The following is an 18,073-nucleotide window of genomic DNA, read 5'->3' as shown; positions in this document are numbered from 1 at the left end:
GCCAAGGGTTATGGCCGCTACATATATGTATACATGCTGATCCATTTTCCCGGAAGAAGAGTTGAAATACTCAACACGCATTGGAATACATTCCTATACCTGCTCTTTATGTTTCTGTTTATTGCATCCTTTTCTCTTTTAATACACGTCTTAATGTTTTGTATATTTATGCAAGTTGATCTTCCTACACACTCTATACCACTTGTCTGTAATAAATATTCAAACGCATTATACTACTTAGTAGTTGTCCTTTCAGTTGTTTTTGGGATGTGGGTTAGGCCAACTCTAAACCTACCGCTGCACTCCCCCCCTTATTCTGCAATTGTGAAGAAAGCTTTAGGGTGCCAAGAAAGTCCAGCAAGCTTCAGGACAGTCTCCTACAGTTGATTCAGCTGTGGGATCGGGGCACCACCAGTGCAGAGCTTGCGCAGGAATGGGCTGCCACCAGTCAGGATGTGGCCCAGAAGTTGATTGACAGCATGCCAGGGCAAATTGCAGACGTCTTGAAAAAGAAGGGTCAACACTGCAAATGTTGATTCTCTGCATGAACTTTTTTTTTTTTTAGGTAGTGTTTGAGACCCTAAAAAAATCCTGTTTCCTTAAAGCATGTTATACAGCACAATGCTTGTGCTGTGCAGTTTGGCCCCTTGTATCAAAAATACCTGGCTGATCCTACCCTCCCCTCTGAAAACCGACCATGGTTTATAATGACTACTAAGCCTTGACACTGTGGTCAGGTTATATTCTTCCATCATCCGCAGCTCTCCTGTCCTTTCCCTGCCTGCCTACTCATACCAGTGCCTGACCCACCTCTCCTGCTACTGAAAAAATAAATACATAAAAAGATATGAACATACAATCCCCTGTTAAATAAGGACATGTGCCCCACTGCAAGTGTTTTATAAAAAAATATTATAAATATATTTATAAAAAAATATTACGCTACCTTTTTAAAATGCCACCCATCGCTCACGCGACTGCTCGCTGCTCTCCTCACGGCTGACGTCAGCGGGAGTTCTCGGCCCCTCCCGTTGTAGTTGTTTGTTATAAAACACATGCCTTTATTCAACAGCGAGGCTTGTATGTTCATATAGTAGCTTTACAACCACTTTAATGTAATTGTCAATAGAAGCCTTTGACATTTATGAAATGCTTGTAATTGTACTTCAGTATACCATAGTAACATCTGACAAAAAGATCTAATGCCACTGAAGCAGCAGACTTTGTGAAAATGATTATTTGTCATTATCAAAACTTTTGGCCATGGCTGTACACACTTGGGAAAGGTTCACTATAAAAGCAAGAACACCGGCTGTCAACTACGAGGTACAGGGTACCCAAACGGTGGCCCTTATGTCACCAAGGGGTTGCATATGGTATTCTGTGCATTTAACTCTACAGAATGCTGAGTTCACGCTGCCGCAATTTGGATCTAACTTGTGAGATCCCAAGTCGCATTACATGTGAAATCCCATGTTAGTCAATGAGAGCTGTCATAACACTACTGAAGTCGCTCCGACTTTAGAAAAGGTTCCTGTACTACTTCAAGGAGACTTCCATCAGACTTGTGCCTCAAAGTAGTACTAAAGCCTCGTACACACGGTTCAATTTTTGTATGACCGAGTGTATGTTTTGTCAAAATCACGAGTGCAGGATTTTGTTTAGCATACTAACCAACCACAAATCATTGTTCGACAAACACAAATGTAGTGCTGTACTATGAGAGTATAAAGAGGAAGTTTCCCCAAGCGCCACCCTTTGGGCCCCTTCTGCTAATTTCATGTAAGAAGTTTGGAGAGCATTGATTCGCACTTTTGTTAGGAGCAGTTGGGCATTTATTTTTTCAACTGCTCCTGAACTCTCCTCTAGGTTACCTTATCAGTACATGTACACAGGGTCATTTACAGTCATTTATAGGCAGTTGAGTTTAGAGGCTATTTTTTTTTTTTGTTCCAAAAAAGTTTCAGAAGCTGAGTTTAGAGGCATTTCAAGCACCAAATTCTTCTAAACGTGGCTATAGTAGTAACCTCATGTTTTGCCACGTTTCGTTTACAGGCTCTCATTTATGGCTATTTTTTTTTTTTTTTTTCAAAAAGACTACAATACGTAACTACATCAGTATCACCAGCAAAGCAGCTTCATTATTATCCCATTAAAGATGAGAAGAAGATTTCTACTTCACCACTCTGATATACCTGCTCTAGTTTACAAAAAAAAAAAAAAAAATCGCTATCTATGCATATGCTCAACGCAGCTAAATTATGCGTACCAGTTCACTGGGGATCCCCGGATACCCCTTCTGTTTCAGAGTGGTTTAAACGTATCGAGACGATAGCAGAAATGGAAGAACTAATCCACAATGCGAAAGACACCCCACATAAGTTTGCCAGAACTTGGGGACAATGGAATGACTTTAGAAACTCAGAGAGATACAAGTTGAGCCTGCGAGCCACGAATTAAGTAGCGAGAATAGTGCCATATTAAAGGACTAATATACTGACACCCGCACGCTATGTTTGGGTGAACACATAGACAATATCCCTCCTCCTCATAGTCTAGGACAGACTGGGATCTACTCTGTTCCCTCCGCAATACAGAGACTCAGACAGGCTGGGCCCAAGTGCTATGAACGGCAGAGGCCGGAGAGGCAATCATATCCTCTATATCCTTCCCTCCTCTACTTCTCTTCTTTCTCTTTACCCCCCCCTCCCTTTACCTCCCCCCTCCCTCCCTCCCTCTTTCTACTTACGTAGATAACCCTTCCTACTTACTCAACTACCCATTTTTCACTTCCAGTAGACTATAATAATTTGGACGGTCTAACAATTTGCCCACAAACGACCTCACGTGAGACGACTGACTTACTTTGGGACAGAACTCTATCTTACTTATTAGACATGACAAAGGATTTTTTACTTAAGACTATTCCAGTGAGACATGTTAAAGTTACTTATGTCTGCTGATTGGATGGAAAGGGAAAGGCTGCTTTATTCATGATAGTAGAAGGTTAGACCTTCCCATTGTGTGAGTAGGTTCTGCTCCAGAAACTCAACCATACATAACGAGATGTAATCGGATGCATAATGTGAGCGATATGTTTCAATATGTGCCATGCTTTGGACTGTACTGTTTTTGCACGCACGTTACGTGCTCTGTTATTGTAACCATTATATATTTCTAATAAAAATTTTGAATGGAAAAAAAAAAAAAAAAAGATGAGAATGTGCACTGCATTTCGACATTATCAATTGCCGCGTCACGAATGTCAATTCTAGATTATGAACGGTAGTTTACAAGACCGGACTCTTGCTGATTCTGAGCATGCATGTTTGTACTTTCGACTTGTGTGGCGATTTCTGTGCTGACCATCCGAAAATCAGACATTGAGTTCACATCAGACAAAAATTTTATAGCCTGCACATCCAGCTTTTGTCTGACGAAAAAGTGAAAAATCGGCTGTCGAAAACACTGTACTAGCGATCCGAAAATCCATAGACATTTTCCCCATCCGATTTTCGTATCGTGTGTACGGGCCTTAGGAGACCAGGAGTGGTTGGTGGAATCAGACCTATTGCAAGAAACTGTGGACATGTTACATGAGACTGCTTGAAGCTACAAAATGCTGGATGGGGGGGGGGAATAAAAAATAAATATCTAATTATTCTCTACAGAGATCGCCACTCGAAAACACCTGAAACTAGAAGCTCAAACAAGTTCTGGAGCAACTTTCTGCCTGAAAACTAAACGCTCAGGTGTGAATGCAGCCCAGCAGGCATTTGATGTTCTTCTAATGGCAACCTGTAGACCTAAAGCTAGGAGGTGCCAAAAAAAAAAAAAAAATTAAATTTTTATAATATATATATATATATATATATATATATATATATATATATATATATATATATAGGCAGCCAATAATCAAAACCTTTAGTACAGGAAAAACGCATTAATAAATTCTATGACCTCACACTGGCCCATTGCTCGTGCATTTGGTCAGAAAAAAATTTAAATAAAAAACATCTCTGTTGAATGGCACTGAAAACGCATCAATAAACGCACTTGTGTTATGTTTTTTGAGTCACCTATGGGAAACCCCCCCCCCCACACACACCACAAGCACAGTAACATTGTGGCAAAACTGCGTGCATTTTCAGTGCCACTTTTGGCAAAATACTGAAAACACAATTTTCAGCCAATATATTTTGGCTGCTGAGACTTAGAGAGTATATCTCATGTCCTATATAGTATACCTAGTGTAGTGGGAAAAACTCTACACATGTCAAGTTCACATTACATTGTTAAAAAATGGGGAGGGGGGGAAATGAAAAAAAAATACAAACATACACACCCCAGCCAAGCAAATAGATTGAGGGGAAAAGGAAAAAAAAAAAAAAAAAACACCCCCACACACTACATTAATTCTTACCTGCTTAACTCGAGCAATGGGGAAATTGTTTGCAGGGCAGTATGATGTTACCACCTGAAAGATAAATCGGACAGTATTAGCAGAAAAACAGATATTAAGCAAATTTCATGGGAAAACCAGCATTAAAAAATAAATAAATAAAAAAAGGTCTACACCAAGCAATCAAGCTACCCATAAAAAAAAAAAAAAAAAAAAAAAAATTGTAAATTGTCAATTCTAGGATTCAGACACCTCTGCCACACCGCATAGCCTGGCATGTGCCAGGCTTACTCCCTTTTTCAGGAATGCAGCTTTCCATGTCAGCTCTCTGCCTCCAGGCTGCTCGCTGGACAATAGATCAGCACAAGAAGAAAGTTGAATGTTGACCAAGGGAGATGTTAGGCTGAACCAGAAAACAGTGAAGGGGTTCAACAGGCTATGCATTGTGGCATTGGAATCACAATATCTGTTAGTAGGCAATACAGTGCAGTCATTTATGTATTTTAACTGCATGCGAAGATTTGCCTGGGAGTTCCACGTAAACTAAAACCATACCAAAGATTCTACAGCCATTTTAGCCATCAAAATCATTACTGCACATTGCCAAATGACAGTTCATGTGTTTCACAATTACAATGAAGATCACTGCATTCTTTATTTTCTATATGGATGGGTCTCTACCCCACGGTTGTGTGACAGTCCTCAGCAAACAAAATCCTGCAAACCCGTGCAAGAATAATACACATACATCTTTGTAGCTGTGCATCTGCTGTAATTTCTTCTGTAGATTGTTCTAAAAACACAGGAGGAAAGGATTTCTTCTTTCAGGCCGGTGTTCTGCCTAATAGTGTCCGCCTATCAAATGCTGTCCGCTCCGTACTGCGCATGCGCAGTACGGAGCAGACGAAGCTTCGGAAAAACTCTGAAGCTTAACGGCGCCTGCGCCGTGAGTGGAGGAGGTAGGTAGCCCCACTATCCAAGCGGACATAGGGTTAAGAATTTTAGAGGGCCCCTCGCGGGCGAGCTTCGCTCGCCACGCTTTGGGCTCGGCCTCGCTCCGCTCGGCTCTTTTTTATTCTAACTCTATGTCCACTTGGATAGTGGGGATAGAACCTGGACTCACGGCGCAGGCGCCGTTCATCCTCGGCAATTTTCGGAATCTGTGTTCCTGTGTACTGCGCATGCGCAGTACGCAGGGGACACCATCTGATGGAGGACACTATTTTACAAGACACCGGGTTCAAACTGCTCCGACATGGAAGTCAGGCGACTTCCAATCCGACTTAGCTCTACAACTACATGTCAGATTTCAATGCAACTTCAATGAATGGGATCCGGCAATACCAGGCCCTTTGAGTCTGGTATGAATCTTGAGGGGAGAACCCCACACTAAAGAAAAAAAATAAATAAAGTTGATGGGGACGGGCCTCTTCCCGACAACTCTGGGCAGTGGTTGTGGGGAACTGCAGACATCGGGCTTATTAGAATCTGGAAGCCCCACTGTGGGTGTCAGGCGGCGTCACAGGTCCCATTCCGCAAGTCAGATCAGTGAAGATGTGACTTTCAACCCATTGATATCAATGGGCTGAAATCATGCCCAAGTCAGATCAAACTAGTGCAGGAACCTTAAAGCAGAGGTCCACCCTAAAGTGGACCTCCGCTCATCGGAACCCTCCCCCCCTCCGGCGCCACAATTGTCACCTTTCAGGGGGGAGGGGGGGTGCAGATGCCTGTACAGTACAGGTATTCTGCACCCACTTCCGGGATAGCTCTCTGCGAAAAGGGGCGTAGATTACGCCCCTTTCCGCAAGGCAGCGGGGACCGTCCTTATTGCGCAGCGCGATTCGCGCATGCGCAGTAGGGAACCGGGAAATGAAGCCAAAAGGCTCCATTTCCTGATTCCTATACCCAAGATGGCGGCGGCAGCACCTTACAGACGATCTGGAGATCGGCTTCGGGTGCCGACATCGCGGGCGCGCTGGACAGGTAAGTGTCATTATTTTAAAAGTCAGCAACTGCAGTATTTGTAGCTGCTGGCTTTAAAAAAATAAAAAACGAGGAGTCCCGGTGGACTCCCGCTTTAAAGTCTGACAAGTTAAGACGGCTCTCATAAGGAGCCTTTGATTTAAATCACGTTATGCGACATGTGTGGGGGGGGCGGTAGTAGTCCTGCTTAACTCAGCCTGCCAATTGTGAAAAGAATATTGATCAGTTTAAAAGGGATCTGGGATGCCTCCCTACTGTACACACTGTAGCTAAAGTAATACATAGGACAGCTGCTTTTGACAGGTTGCAAGTTCCAAAGGTTGTATTAGTCAAGTGGACAAAAAATAAAAACGACTCACAGTGAGGGAAAAAGTATTTGATTCCCTGCTGGTTTTGTATGTTTGCCCACTTTCAAAAAAATGATCAGTCTATCATTTTAATGGTAGGTTTATTTCAACAGTGAGAAAATATCCAGAAAAAAACACATTTCAAAAAGTTTGATTTGCATTTTAATGAGTGAAAGAAGTATTTGATCCCTGATCAATCAGCAAGATTTCTGGCTCCCAGGTGTCTTCTATACAGGTAACGAGCTGAGATTAGGAGAACTTACCTAGGATTCACACCTATGCATTTAGTGCGTTTTGCAGAAACGCACTACAGTCCATTTAACATGGTTTCCTATGGTACACGTTTACATCTATGCGTTTTGCCACCGGTGCATTTTTGAAAAGGGTCAGGGACTTTTTTTCCCACGATTTGCGGGTAAGATTTCAAATGGAACCACGCCAGAAATGCAAGTGCTGTGGAGGGGGAGGGGAGGGGAGGAATGCTGCCTATGACCCCAAGAACACCATCCCCACCGTCAAATATGGAGGTGAAAACATGCTTTTGAGGTTTTTCAGCTAAGGGGCCAGGACAACTTCACCGCATCTTCAAAGGGATGGCCGGCCATGTTTATATTTAGAATGTATAATTCGCTAATATGAACTTCCCAATATAACACGTGTAACCTTCTAATGGTTAATCAGTGAATCATGTGCAAAATAAGCAAAAGGCGCCTATTATAAATAACATAACATCCTTCACCATAAAATCCTAAAACTAAAATATCATGTGATGATAAATTATTAAACACAATAAAAAGGAAAAATTAGATAATGTGATTAACCACAATGCACAAATAACTGAATAGGACAGCATACCGCTGTGAAGAAATGTAATTGATGAGTTTAGACAAGTTTCAATGAGTACCAAGTCATGATTTGCAAAGGGGTCAAATAATTATTTCACTCATTAAAATGCAAATCAATTCATAACTTGTGTTTTGTTCTCGATATGTTATTCTGTCTCTCACTGTTACCATAAACCTACCATTAAAATTATAGACAGATCATTTGTCAGTGGGCCCATTTTCAAATTCACACTGCAGTGTGAACCGGCTCCAATGAAAGCCAGTCACATGTAATGCGAATTGGATGCAGTGTAAAAACACATCCAATTTGCATATGCGTGTACCCAGCCTAAATGGGTATGTTGAGTAGATGCCTTCATTTTTCTGTGTCTACATTTAAAGTGCACACAGACAAGCTAAATGTACACAAGCAATATTTACACTTGCTGGGCATATGGGGTTAGGGATAGAAAAGGCAGAGAGACCATAACTTGCATTTGCAAATTTGGTATCCTGCTTAGTATTCCTCACTCTTCATTGTTTCGTTCAGCCACCTGAGCAAACAAAACACCCAGTACTTCTAGGCATGGTGGAGCATGTAGTAGCAAACATGCAAAAATTGCGTTCATGTGAATTCAAAATATTCATTAGTCTGGTTGGCCAGAATTTATGAAAAATTTCAATGTGCTTCTGTAACCAGTCCACTAGAGCTGCACAATTAATCGTCAAGAATTGTTATTGCGATCTTGACTAAAGTGTTTGACAATTCTTTCTATGCAAAGAATTCTCTTCTGAAGCCACAGTAGTCAAAAGAAAGGAAGAGAAGAAAAGAAAACTGGGCAGCCTGCCAAGAATCAAAACATTTATCAGTTGAACTCAAGTACAAACATTGTAACAATGTGTCAATGGAATAAACTTGTGTGCAAGTGAAAAAAGTTTAACCACTTAAACACTAAAACCTTTTTCTGATATTTGATGGTTTCAAATTAAAATAATTTCTTTTTTTTTTTTTTTAACTTAGAACCCGCCCACCTCTACACTCCCCTTGTCAATATGCATATTCTCTTGTGTATTTCTTACACTGAACTTCTGCTATGATCTCTAACATCCAGTGAAAAGATAGGAAAGTAACCACACAACTTCATCATGACAAATCATGATGAGGTGGGGAACATCCAATTCTGGCAGAGCAGCAGAAGAAAGGAGTGGGGGAGGGAATTAAAAAAATAATGCACGTGTTAGGCTAGTGCATGAGATGTGTAAATCACCTGTCACTCACAGCAAGGGGGAGGATGTGACAACGTTTTTCTCTATCTGTCAAGAATTATCTCTCTGAACAATAAAAGATAATTGTTTAGAGATGGATTAACTCTTTGTGGCAAGACTGGGCTCAAATGATAGGAAATCGTATACTCATTATGACATAAAAAAAAAAAAAAAAAAAAAAAAAAGAAGGAAGGGGAGGACGAAGCAGTAAAGTTAGCCCTTTTTTATGTATAATGTGAAAGATTTTACGTCGCGAGAATCGTGCTCTTTTTAATTCTAAGAAATGTTTATATATATATACTCATTTTGGCCAGAATCGTGCAGCTCTACAGCAAGTGCCCTTTGGAAAAGACTAAACCTACAAGACAGAACAGATCAGTGTAACAATTTGAAGCCCTACAAAATATTCTAGTTCAATGTATCAAAGAAAAACAAAAAGAAGCGCGAACAGTCAAAAATTCATGAGCCATATATAACAAAAAGGGGGGGGGGGGGGAACACAAAATGCCCGGTCTCATTAGCCTAAGTTGTGCAAGTGACTCAGCTAGATACAATGAGTCATTGCTGCATAATAACCCTTCTGCATCTGTATTATCCAACTGACTAAACATGGATTTCTTAAGGAATGAAAATGAATTTGGGAGCACTGCAAAAAAGCCTAGCTGCTGCATCCAGGGCTCCATTAGCAGTGTGATAAGGTATGACTAGCTTCCATGGTGGATCAATACAGACTGTACCCTAAAGATTAAAGCAAAGCCTACTTGTTAAAGTGGTTGTAAACCCTCCCCCACAACTTTGTCCCATGTAAATCAGCATAAAAAACCCTAATGAACACTGCTTGTAGAGATCTCCTTACTTGCTTAGTATTGTTGTAATCCTTGTTGTTCTGTAGAATGAAGGCACTGAGCATGCCCAGATCTCCCTTGATTTAAGGAAAACTCTCTATGTCTTATCTATCTGTTATCAGGACTTCCTATGGCACAACTCTGAACTCTGCTAATCACTCAGCGCTTCCTCCTACACACCATGTGACCTCACATACAGTCTGAACTTGGCCATTACTGCAGTCTTATCAGCGGACACGCTCTGGTGGCAGCATCTGACGCGCACGGGGGGGGACACGCTCTGGTGGCAGCATCTGATGCGCACCGGGGGGGACACGCTCTGGTGGCAGCATCTGACGCGCACGGGGGGGACATGCTCTGGTGGCAGCATCTGACGAGCACGGGGGGGAACGCTCTGGTGACAGCATCTGATGCGCACAGGGGGGACACGCTCTGGTGGCAGCATCTGACGCGCACGGGGGGGGGGACACGCTCTGGTGGCAGCATCTGACGCCCACGGGGGGGAACACGCTCTGGTGGCAGCATCTGACGCGCACGGGGGGGAACACGCTCTGGTGGCAGCATCTGACGCGCACGGGGGGGACACGCTCTGGTGGCAGCATCTGATGTGCACCGGGGGGGACACGCTCTGGTGGCAGCATCTGACGCGCACGGGGGGGACACGCTCTGGTGGCAGCATCTGACGAGCACGGGGGGGGAACGCTCTGGTGACAGCATCTGATGCGCACGGGGGGGACACGCTCTGGTGGCAGCATCTGACGCGCACGGGGGGGGGACAGGCTCTGGTGGCAGCATCTGACGCCCACAGGGGGGAACACGCTCTGGTGGCAGCATCTGACGCGCACGGGGGGGAACACGCTCTGGTGGCAGCATCTGACGCGCACGGGGGGGAACACGCTCTGGTGGCAGCATCTGACGCGCACGGGGGGGAACACGCTCTGGTGGCAGCATCTGACGCGCACGGGGGGGAACACGCTCTGGTGGCAGCATCTGACGCGCACGGGGGGGAACACGCTCTGGTGGCAGCATCTGACGCGCACGGGGGGAACACGCTCTGGTGGCAGCATCTGACGCGCACGGGGGGGAACACGCTCTGGTGGCAGCATCTGACGCGCACGGGGGGGAACACGCTCTGGTGGCAGCATCTGATGCGCACGGGGGGGGGGGGGGGGGGGAACAAGCTCTGGTGGCAGCATCTGACGCGCACGGGGGGGGGGAACAAGCTCTGGTGGCAGCATCTGACGCGCACGGGGGGGAACACGCTCTGGTGGCAGCATCTGACGCGCACGGGGGGAGACGCTCTGGTGGCAGCATCTGACGCGCACGGGGGGAATACGCTCTGGTGGCAGCATCTGACGCGCACGGGGGGGGGGGGGACACGCTCTGGTGGCAGCATCTGACGCGCACGGGGGGGGGGGGGGACACGCTCTGGTGGCAGCATCTGACGCGCACGGGGGGGGGGGGACACGCTCTGGTGGCAGCATCTGACGCGCACGGGGGGGGGGGGGGGGACACGCTCTGGTGGCAGCATCTGACGCGCACGGGGGGGGGGGGTGACAAGCTCTGGTGGCAGCTTCTGACGCGCACGGGGGGGGGGGGGAGACACGCTCTGGTGGCAGCATCTGACGCGCACGGGGGGGGGACACGCTCTGGTGGCAGCATCTGACGAGCACGGGGGGGGACACGCTCTGGTGGCAGCATCTGATGCGCACGGGGGGGGGGGGGGGGGAACAAGCTCTGGTGGCAGCATCTGACGCGCACGGGGGGGGGGAACAAGCTCTGGTGGCAGCATCTGACGCGCACGGGGGGGAACACGCTCTGGTGGCAGCATCTGACGCGCACGGGGGGAGACGCTCTGGTGGCAGCATCTGACGCGCACGGGGGGAATACGCTCTGGTGGCAGCATCTGACGCGCACGGGGGGGGGGGGACACGCTCTGGTGGCAGCATCTGACGCGCACGGGGGGGGGGGGGACACGCTCTGGTGGCAGCATCTGACGCGCACGGGGGGGGGGGACACGCTCTGGTGGCAGCATCTGACGCGCACGGGGGGGGGGGGGGGGACACGCTCTGGTGGCAGCATCTGACGCGCACGGGGGGGGGGGGTGACAAGCTCTGGTGGCAGCTTCTGACGCGCACGGGGGGGGGGGGGGAGACACGCTCTGGTGGCAGCATCTGACGCGCACGGGGGGGGGGACACGCTCTGGTGGCAGCATCTGACGAGCACGGGGGGGGACACGCTCTGGTGGCAGCATCTGACGCATACGGGGGGGGGGGACACGCTCTGGTGGCAGCATCTGACGCGCACGGGGGGGGGGGGGGGAACAAGCTCTGGTGGCAGCATCTGACGCGCACGGGGGGGGCGGAGACACGCTCTGGTGGCAGCATCTGACGCGCACGGGGGGGGCGGAGACACGCTCTGGTGGCAGCATCTGACGCGCACGGGGGGGGCGGAGACACGCTCTGGTGGCAGCATCTGACGCGCACGGGGGGGGCGGAGACACGCTCTGGTGGCAGCATCTGACGCGCACGGGGGGGCAGAGACACGCTCTGGTGGCAGCATCTGACGCGCACGGGGGGGCAGAGACACGCTCTGGTGGCAGCATCTGACGCGCACGGGGGGGGGGGGGGACACGCTCTGGTGGCAGCATCTGACGCGCACGGGGGGGGGGGGGGGAGACACGCTCTGGTGGCAGCATCTGACGCGCACAGGGGGGAACACGCTCTGGTGGCAGCATCTGACGCGCACGGGGGGGGGGGGGGGGGACACGCTCTGGTGGCAGCATCTGACGCGCACGGGGGGGGGAACACGCTCTGGTGGCAGCATCTGACGCGCACGGGGGGGGGGGGGACACGCTCTGGTGGCAGCATCTGACACGCACGGGGGGGGGGGGGGGACACGCTCTGGTGGCAGCATCTGACGCGCACGGGGGGGGGGGGGGACAAGCTCTGGTGGCAGCATCTGACGCGCACGGGGGGGGGGGAGACAAGCTCTGGTGGCAGCATCTGACGCGCACGGGGGGGGGGGGGGAGACACGCTCTGGTGGCAGCATCTGACGCGCACGGGGGGGGGGGGGGGGAACACGCTCTGGTGGCAGCATCTGACGCGCACGGGGGGACACACGCTCTGGTGGCAGCATCTGACGCGCACGGGGGGACACACGCTCTGGTGGCAGCATCTGACGCGCACGGGGGGACACACGCTCTGGTGGCAGCATCTGACGCGCACGGGGGGGGGGACACGCTCTGGTGGCATGCACCCGATTCGCACGGGGGTGAGGGGTGGACGCTCTAGTGGCAACACCCGATGCACGGGGGGGACGCTCTGGTGGCAGCACCCGACCCACGGGGGGGCGCTCTGGTGGCATCACCCGACCCACGGGGGGGGACGCTCTGGTGGCAGCACCCGACCCACGGGGGGCGGGGGGACGCTCTTCTGGTGGCAGCACCCGACGCACGGGGGGGGACGCTCTGGTGACAGCACCCAATGCGCAAAGGGGAACACTCTGATGGGGGCACCCAATGCGCAGGGTGCGCTCTGATGGGGGCACCTGATATAATCCTGGCACAATGAGATGTAGTCCTCTGATGCAAGAGGGACATGTATGTGTGCAGAGACCAGCTATATGTACAGTGCTGGATGTACGATCCCAGAATCCCATGCCTGCTCCTCACAATGTTCTCTGCCTTCACATCCACCATACAATAGGCTCTCAGGGTGAGTTGTAGCCCTGCACCCAATATGCTTTGTACATTGTCCGGGGGGAGTGGGCGGGGGGGGCACAGCGTGCACCTACCTCTCCTCTTCCTCCCCATGTCCCATTGTACACCCCGTCGTTGTCTTCGCTCAGTCCCAGCTCCTTCAGCCAGGAATACTGCGGCTGGTTTATGAGTAGAGAAGACATCGCCGCCAGCCGCCTATAGCACGGGGACAAGAGTCTCCTTTTCAGCAAAATCTGCCTGGAAAGAGGAAAGGTGAAGTGCAGCATGGTGGGATGTCCGCTTGGCAGCTGGGACTGCTAATAAGAATTAGGATAGCAGACCCACCTCCAGCTTTCCGAGCGTATGATTGGTCAGACCAAGGCTCGGCCCACACATGTTCAGCCTCTGTCATGTCAGCAAGGGTTGCTGGTATGAGTCACAGCTCCGGAGTACTGCCACCTCCTGGACACATCCTGCCTACCTTCTTCTTGATGCCATAGAACCATTAGAAGTATCATTGTTCAGTCCTCCAGCCAAACAAATCTTCAGTCAGCAGAGCCCTGGCAAAGCCTGCATGTGGGAATAAAGTGCACCTTCACCCTTTCTAAATACTTTATTTCGTTTTGTTCCTCTCCTCTTTAAAATAATTGAAGAATGAAAGCCCCCTGAAATACTTGTGCCCATAGGTGAGAACTTAACATAGCTGACCTAGCTGACCCAAAAGGGGAAGTTGCGGGTAAGATTGTCATGGCGATTAATGAGCGTTTCTGGCCCCTCCTCCTTCCCCACTGCCTTCTGGGACACACACAGGTCCCAGAAGACGGTGGGACCATTCAGAAAGCACAGAACGACTTGTGCATGAAGGCTTCACTGCCAGTTTCCCTTACGATGCCAACGCCTGCACCCAAAGCCAACTGACAAAGTGGCTCAGGGTGCCAACGTCGCTGGATCCCTGGACAGGTAAGTGTCCGTATAATAAAAATTAGCAGTTACAGTATTTGTTAATCAACCCTCGATTAAGCCTGGAGTTTGATAAAGTCCAACAAATTGCACAAATATTTACCTGTTTTACGGGGAGGGGGGGCAGATAATGGGGTTGTCCTGTTTGGGATTAGGTTTGTAACTAGGAGTACACCAACAGTCGGCAATATTCTATTTCTGAGCTTTTTCAGTCAAATAGATGGAAAGAAAACACCTGGATGAGCACTACAGGTACTTGATGTTGTTTGAGTCGCATCCTTCTAGGACAGGGGTGCTCAACATGTGGCCCACAAGCTACATGTGGCCTTCGGAGCCCTCTGTGGCCTGCGACCTCAAACCAGAGAAACGCATGCCCATGAACTGGGATGGCAGGTCAGCAAGCCCAGATCACAATCAACGAGTTGCCGACCCACCATCCCAGAGCATCAGAGTGCATGGAGCTGATGTCGGCAGTGGAGGAAGCAGGCGATTGCGTAGGGAACTGGAGCATAAGCCAATGCTTCCTCTGTAGCATCTGCTCCAGTCCAAGGCAGAGTGATACCAAGGGAAGGGATCACCAAGGGTTCACCTGGGAAATTTCTAGCAGCCTGGAGAGCTATGCCAATAGAAACTGGAAGAGAAAACGGTCAGTGTATTAAACATCACATACACTGCACTTTTACAACAGGACTATTAGCACTTAAATTGGTTGTAAACCATTAAAAAAAAAAAAAACCTGCAAGACAAAGGCATAATGAGCTAGTATGTGTATATATATATATATATATGGCCCAAAGCACCAAAAGGATTACTACCAATATAAATCACCTCATGTATGTATTATCATGGATAAAAATAAACCATGATTTGAGCAGCTGCAGTGTTTACACCAATTTCACACTGCAGTAGCTAGTATGCATAGCATACTAGCTCATTATGAATTACTTACCTGAGATCGAAACCCCGAAGCGGTCCTCATTCACTGATCCTTTAGGGCAGTGGTCATCAACCCTGTCCTCAGGGTCCACTAACAGGCCAGGTTTGCAAGATAATGGAAATACATCATAAGTGACATAATTTGCTGCTCAGTGATGGCAGTATTCTAGTCTGCATCTTCCCAAAGTAATACTTAAAACCTGGCCTGTTAGTGGGCCCTGAGGACAAGGTTGATGACCACTGCTTTAGGGTACAAATTATTGAAAGAATATATAGTGCTGTCGGAGGGGAGGATGGCTATTCCTCTTCAGCAGAAAGCATATTTACTGGCTATTTCAATTAGACACCGACATCCCTAAAAGGATGATGTGAAAGTGAGGGATATGTTAGGTAATAGGGATGAGCTTCGAGTTCGAGTCGCTGAAAATCGCCTGTTGCTGGATCAGATCAGCCATCGCTGGACCCCGAAGAGGTGATCATCCGTCGCTGGATAGCAAGAGTGGATTACCACCACTGGAACCTTTTTTTTATTTTTAACCACTTACAGACCGGACCATTTTGCGATTCGGCACTGCGTCGCTTTAACTGACAATTGCACGGTCATGCGACGTGGCTCCCAAACAAAATTGAAGTCCTTTTTTTCCCACAAATAGCTTTCTTTTGGTGGTATTTGATCACTGCTGCATTTTTTTTTTGCGCTATAAACAAAAATAGAGCGACAATTTTGAAAAAAACGCATTATTTTTTACTTTTTGTTATAATAAATATTCCCCAAAATATATAAAAAAAACATTTTTTTCCCTCAGTTTAGGCCAATATGTATTCTTCTACATATTTTTGGTAAAAAAAATAAGCGATTATTGATTGCTTTGCGCAAAAGTTATAGCGTTTACAAAATAGGGGATAGTTTTATGGCATTTTTATTAATATTTTTTTTACTAGTAATGGCGGCGATCAGCGATTTTTATTGTGACTGCGACATTAGGGCGGACACATCGGACATTTTTGACACATTTTTGGGACCATTGTCATTTATACAGTAATCACTGCTATATAAATGCAGTGATTCCTGTGTAAATAACACTGGCAGTGAAGGGGTTAACCAGTGGGTGGCAGTGTAGGGGTTAAGTGTTCCTAGGGGTGAGTTACTAACTGTGGGGGGCTGGGCTTTCATTTAGTGAACACTGATCTCTGCTCCAATCACATGGAGCAGAGATCAGCGTCACTAGTTGCTAGGCAGAATGGAGAAATGCTGTTTACAATGACATTTCTTCATTCGGCCGCCCCGTGCGACGATCGCGGGTATGCCCGCGGCGATCGAGTCTGCGGGACCCGCGACCGGACTCACGGGGGTCCCGACCAGCACGGCGGCGCACTCCCGATGGCAGGGCGACAAATTTAAAGGGACGTACAGGTACGCCCATTTGCCTGCCCGTGCCATTCTGCCGACGTACATCGGCGTGCGCTGGTCGGGAACTGGTTAATAAAGGAATTTTTCAAAAGTGTGTTTGTCTTATTTATTTAACCATTTTTACACTTTCTTTGTGAGATGGTAGGGGTAGGGCCAGGATCTGGGGGTCCCCTTGTTAAAGGGGGCTTCCAGATTCTGATAAGCCCCCCGCCCGCAGACCCCACAACCACCGGCCAGGGTTGTGGGGATGAGGCCCTTGTCCCCATCAACATGGGGACATGGTGCTTTGAGGGGTCACAGACCCCCAAAGCATCCTCCCAATGTTGAGGGCATGTGGCCTGGTACAGTTCAGGAGGGGGGGCACTCTCTCATCCCCCCTCTTTTCCTGCGGCCTGCCAGGTTGCGTGCTCGGATAAAGGGTCGGGTATGGATTTTTAGGGGGACCCCCACGTCAATTTTTTTTTTTAATTGGCGCGGGGTTCCCCTTAATATCCATACCAGACCTGAAGGGCCTGTTAATTGAATTTAGGGGAACCCCACGCTTTTTTTTTTTTATCAATGAATGAATTGTCGGCTCCCGTAATACAGTGAACACTCATTGAGTGTTCTCTGTATTACGCCGCAAGTGATTTTAAAAGACTTTTTTTCCTGCAGAAATGACACTCTGTGCAGGGACAGTTCTAAGCACGGGAAACATGCGCCCCTTCACAGATATACTATAGAGACCCCCCGGGTACGAAATTTAAAGGAATATTACACTTTTATTGTTTCACTTTAATCATTATTAAAATCACTGCTCCTGAAAAAACTGCAGTTTTTTAAACTTTTTTTTGCATTGGTCCATGTCCCCTGGGACAGGACCCAGGTCCCCAAACACTTTTTAGGACAGTAACTTGCATATTAGCCTTTAAAATTGGCACTTTAGATTTTGAACATTCGAGTCCCATAGACTTTAATAGGGTTCTAAAGTTCACACAAAGTTTAGGTCTGTTCGCAGGTTCTGGTGCGAACTGAACAAGGGGGTGTTCGGCTCATCCTTATTAGGTAACACTGATCACAGAGTAATCGTGTTTGCCACAAAGGTAGGACAAGAACATAATATTTTTAAAAAGCCAACTTTACTAAGCTGCCCTTCATACTATATGATACTAAATAGGAACACTGAAGAAAAGTGGGAGTGCTTTAAGAACATATTAAACAATTGCATTCATCAGGGTTCTCCAGTGGGCAACAAATAAAAATGAACAAAAGTTAAACCTGGGTAAGGTAAAAAAAAGTTTATTAACCACTTCCCACCCGGCCACTGCATATGTATGGCCGGGCGGGCACTCTCTCTTTCTGTGTAGACGTTCACGAATGTCCCTCAGAAGGAGCGGGACCGCGCGTGTGTTC

The 18,073-nt window shown here is 48.0% G+C and overlaps 1 protein-coding gene across 1 annotated transcript in view; it reads right to left on the bottom strand.

The window, feature by feature from the left end:
• Positions 1–13,702, bottom strand: part of ALDH7A1 (aldehyde dehydrogenase 7 family member A1) — a 76,664-nt gene extending 62,962 nt beyond the window's left edge. The window contains exons 1-2 of the mRNA XM_077462167.1: positions 13,470–13,702; positions 4,427–4,480 (exon numbers count right to left, since the gene is read on the bottom strand). Coding sequence (XP_077318293.1) covers positions 4,427–4,480; positions 13,470–13,661 — 246 coding nt within the window. The 5' untranslated portion in view covers positions 13,662–13,702. The remainder of the gene's footprint in view (positions 1–4,426; positions 4,481–13,469) is intronic.
• Positions 13,703–18,073: the final 4,371 nt, after the last annotated feature.

The sequence above is a fragment of the Lithobates pipiens genome, unplaced genomic scaffold (genome assembly GCF_037356315.1).
Source record: "Lithobates pipiens isolate NorthernLeopardFrog02 unplaced genomic scaffold, aLitPip1_a1.2 Scaffold_3, whole genome shotgun sequence".
Taxonomy (NCBI): Eukaryota; Metazoa; Chordata; class Amphibia; order Anura; family Ranidae; genus Lithobates; species Lithobates pipiens.
This window is presented reverse-complemented; position numbering and strand designations above follow the sequence as displayed.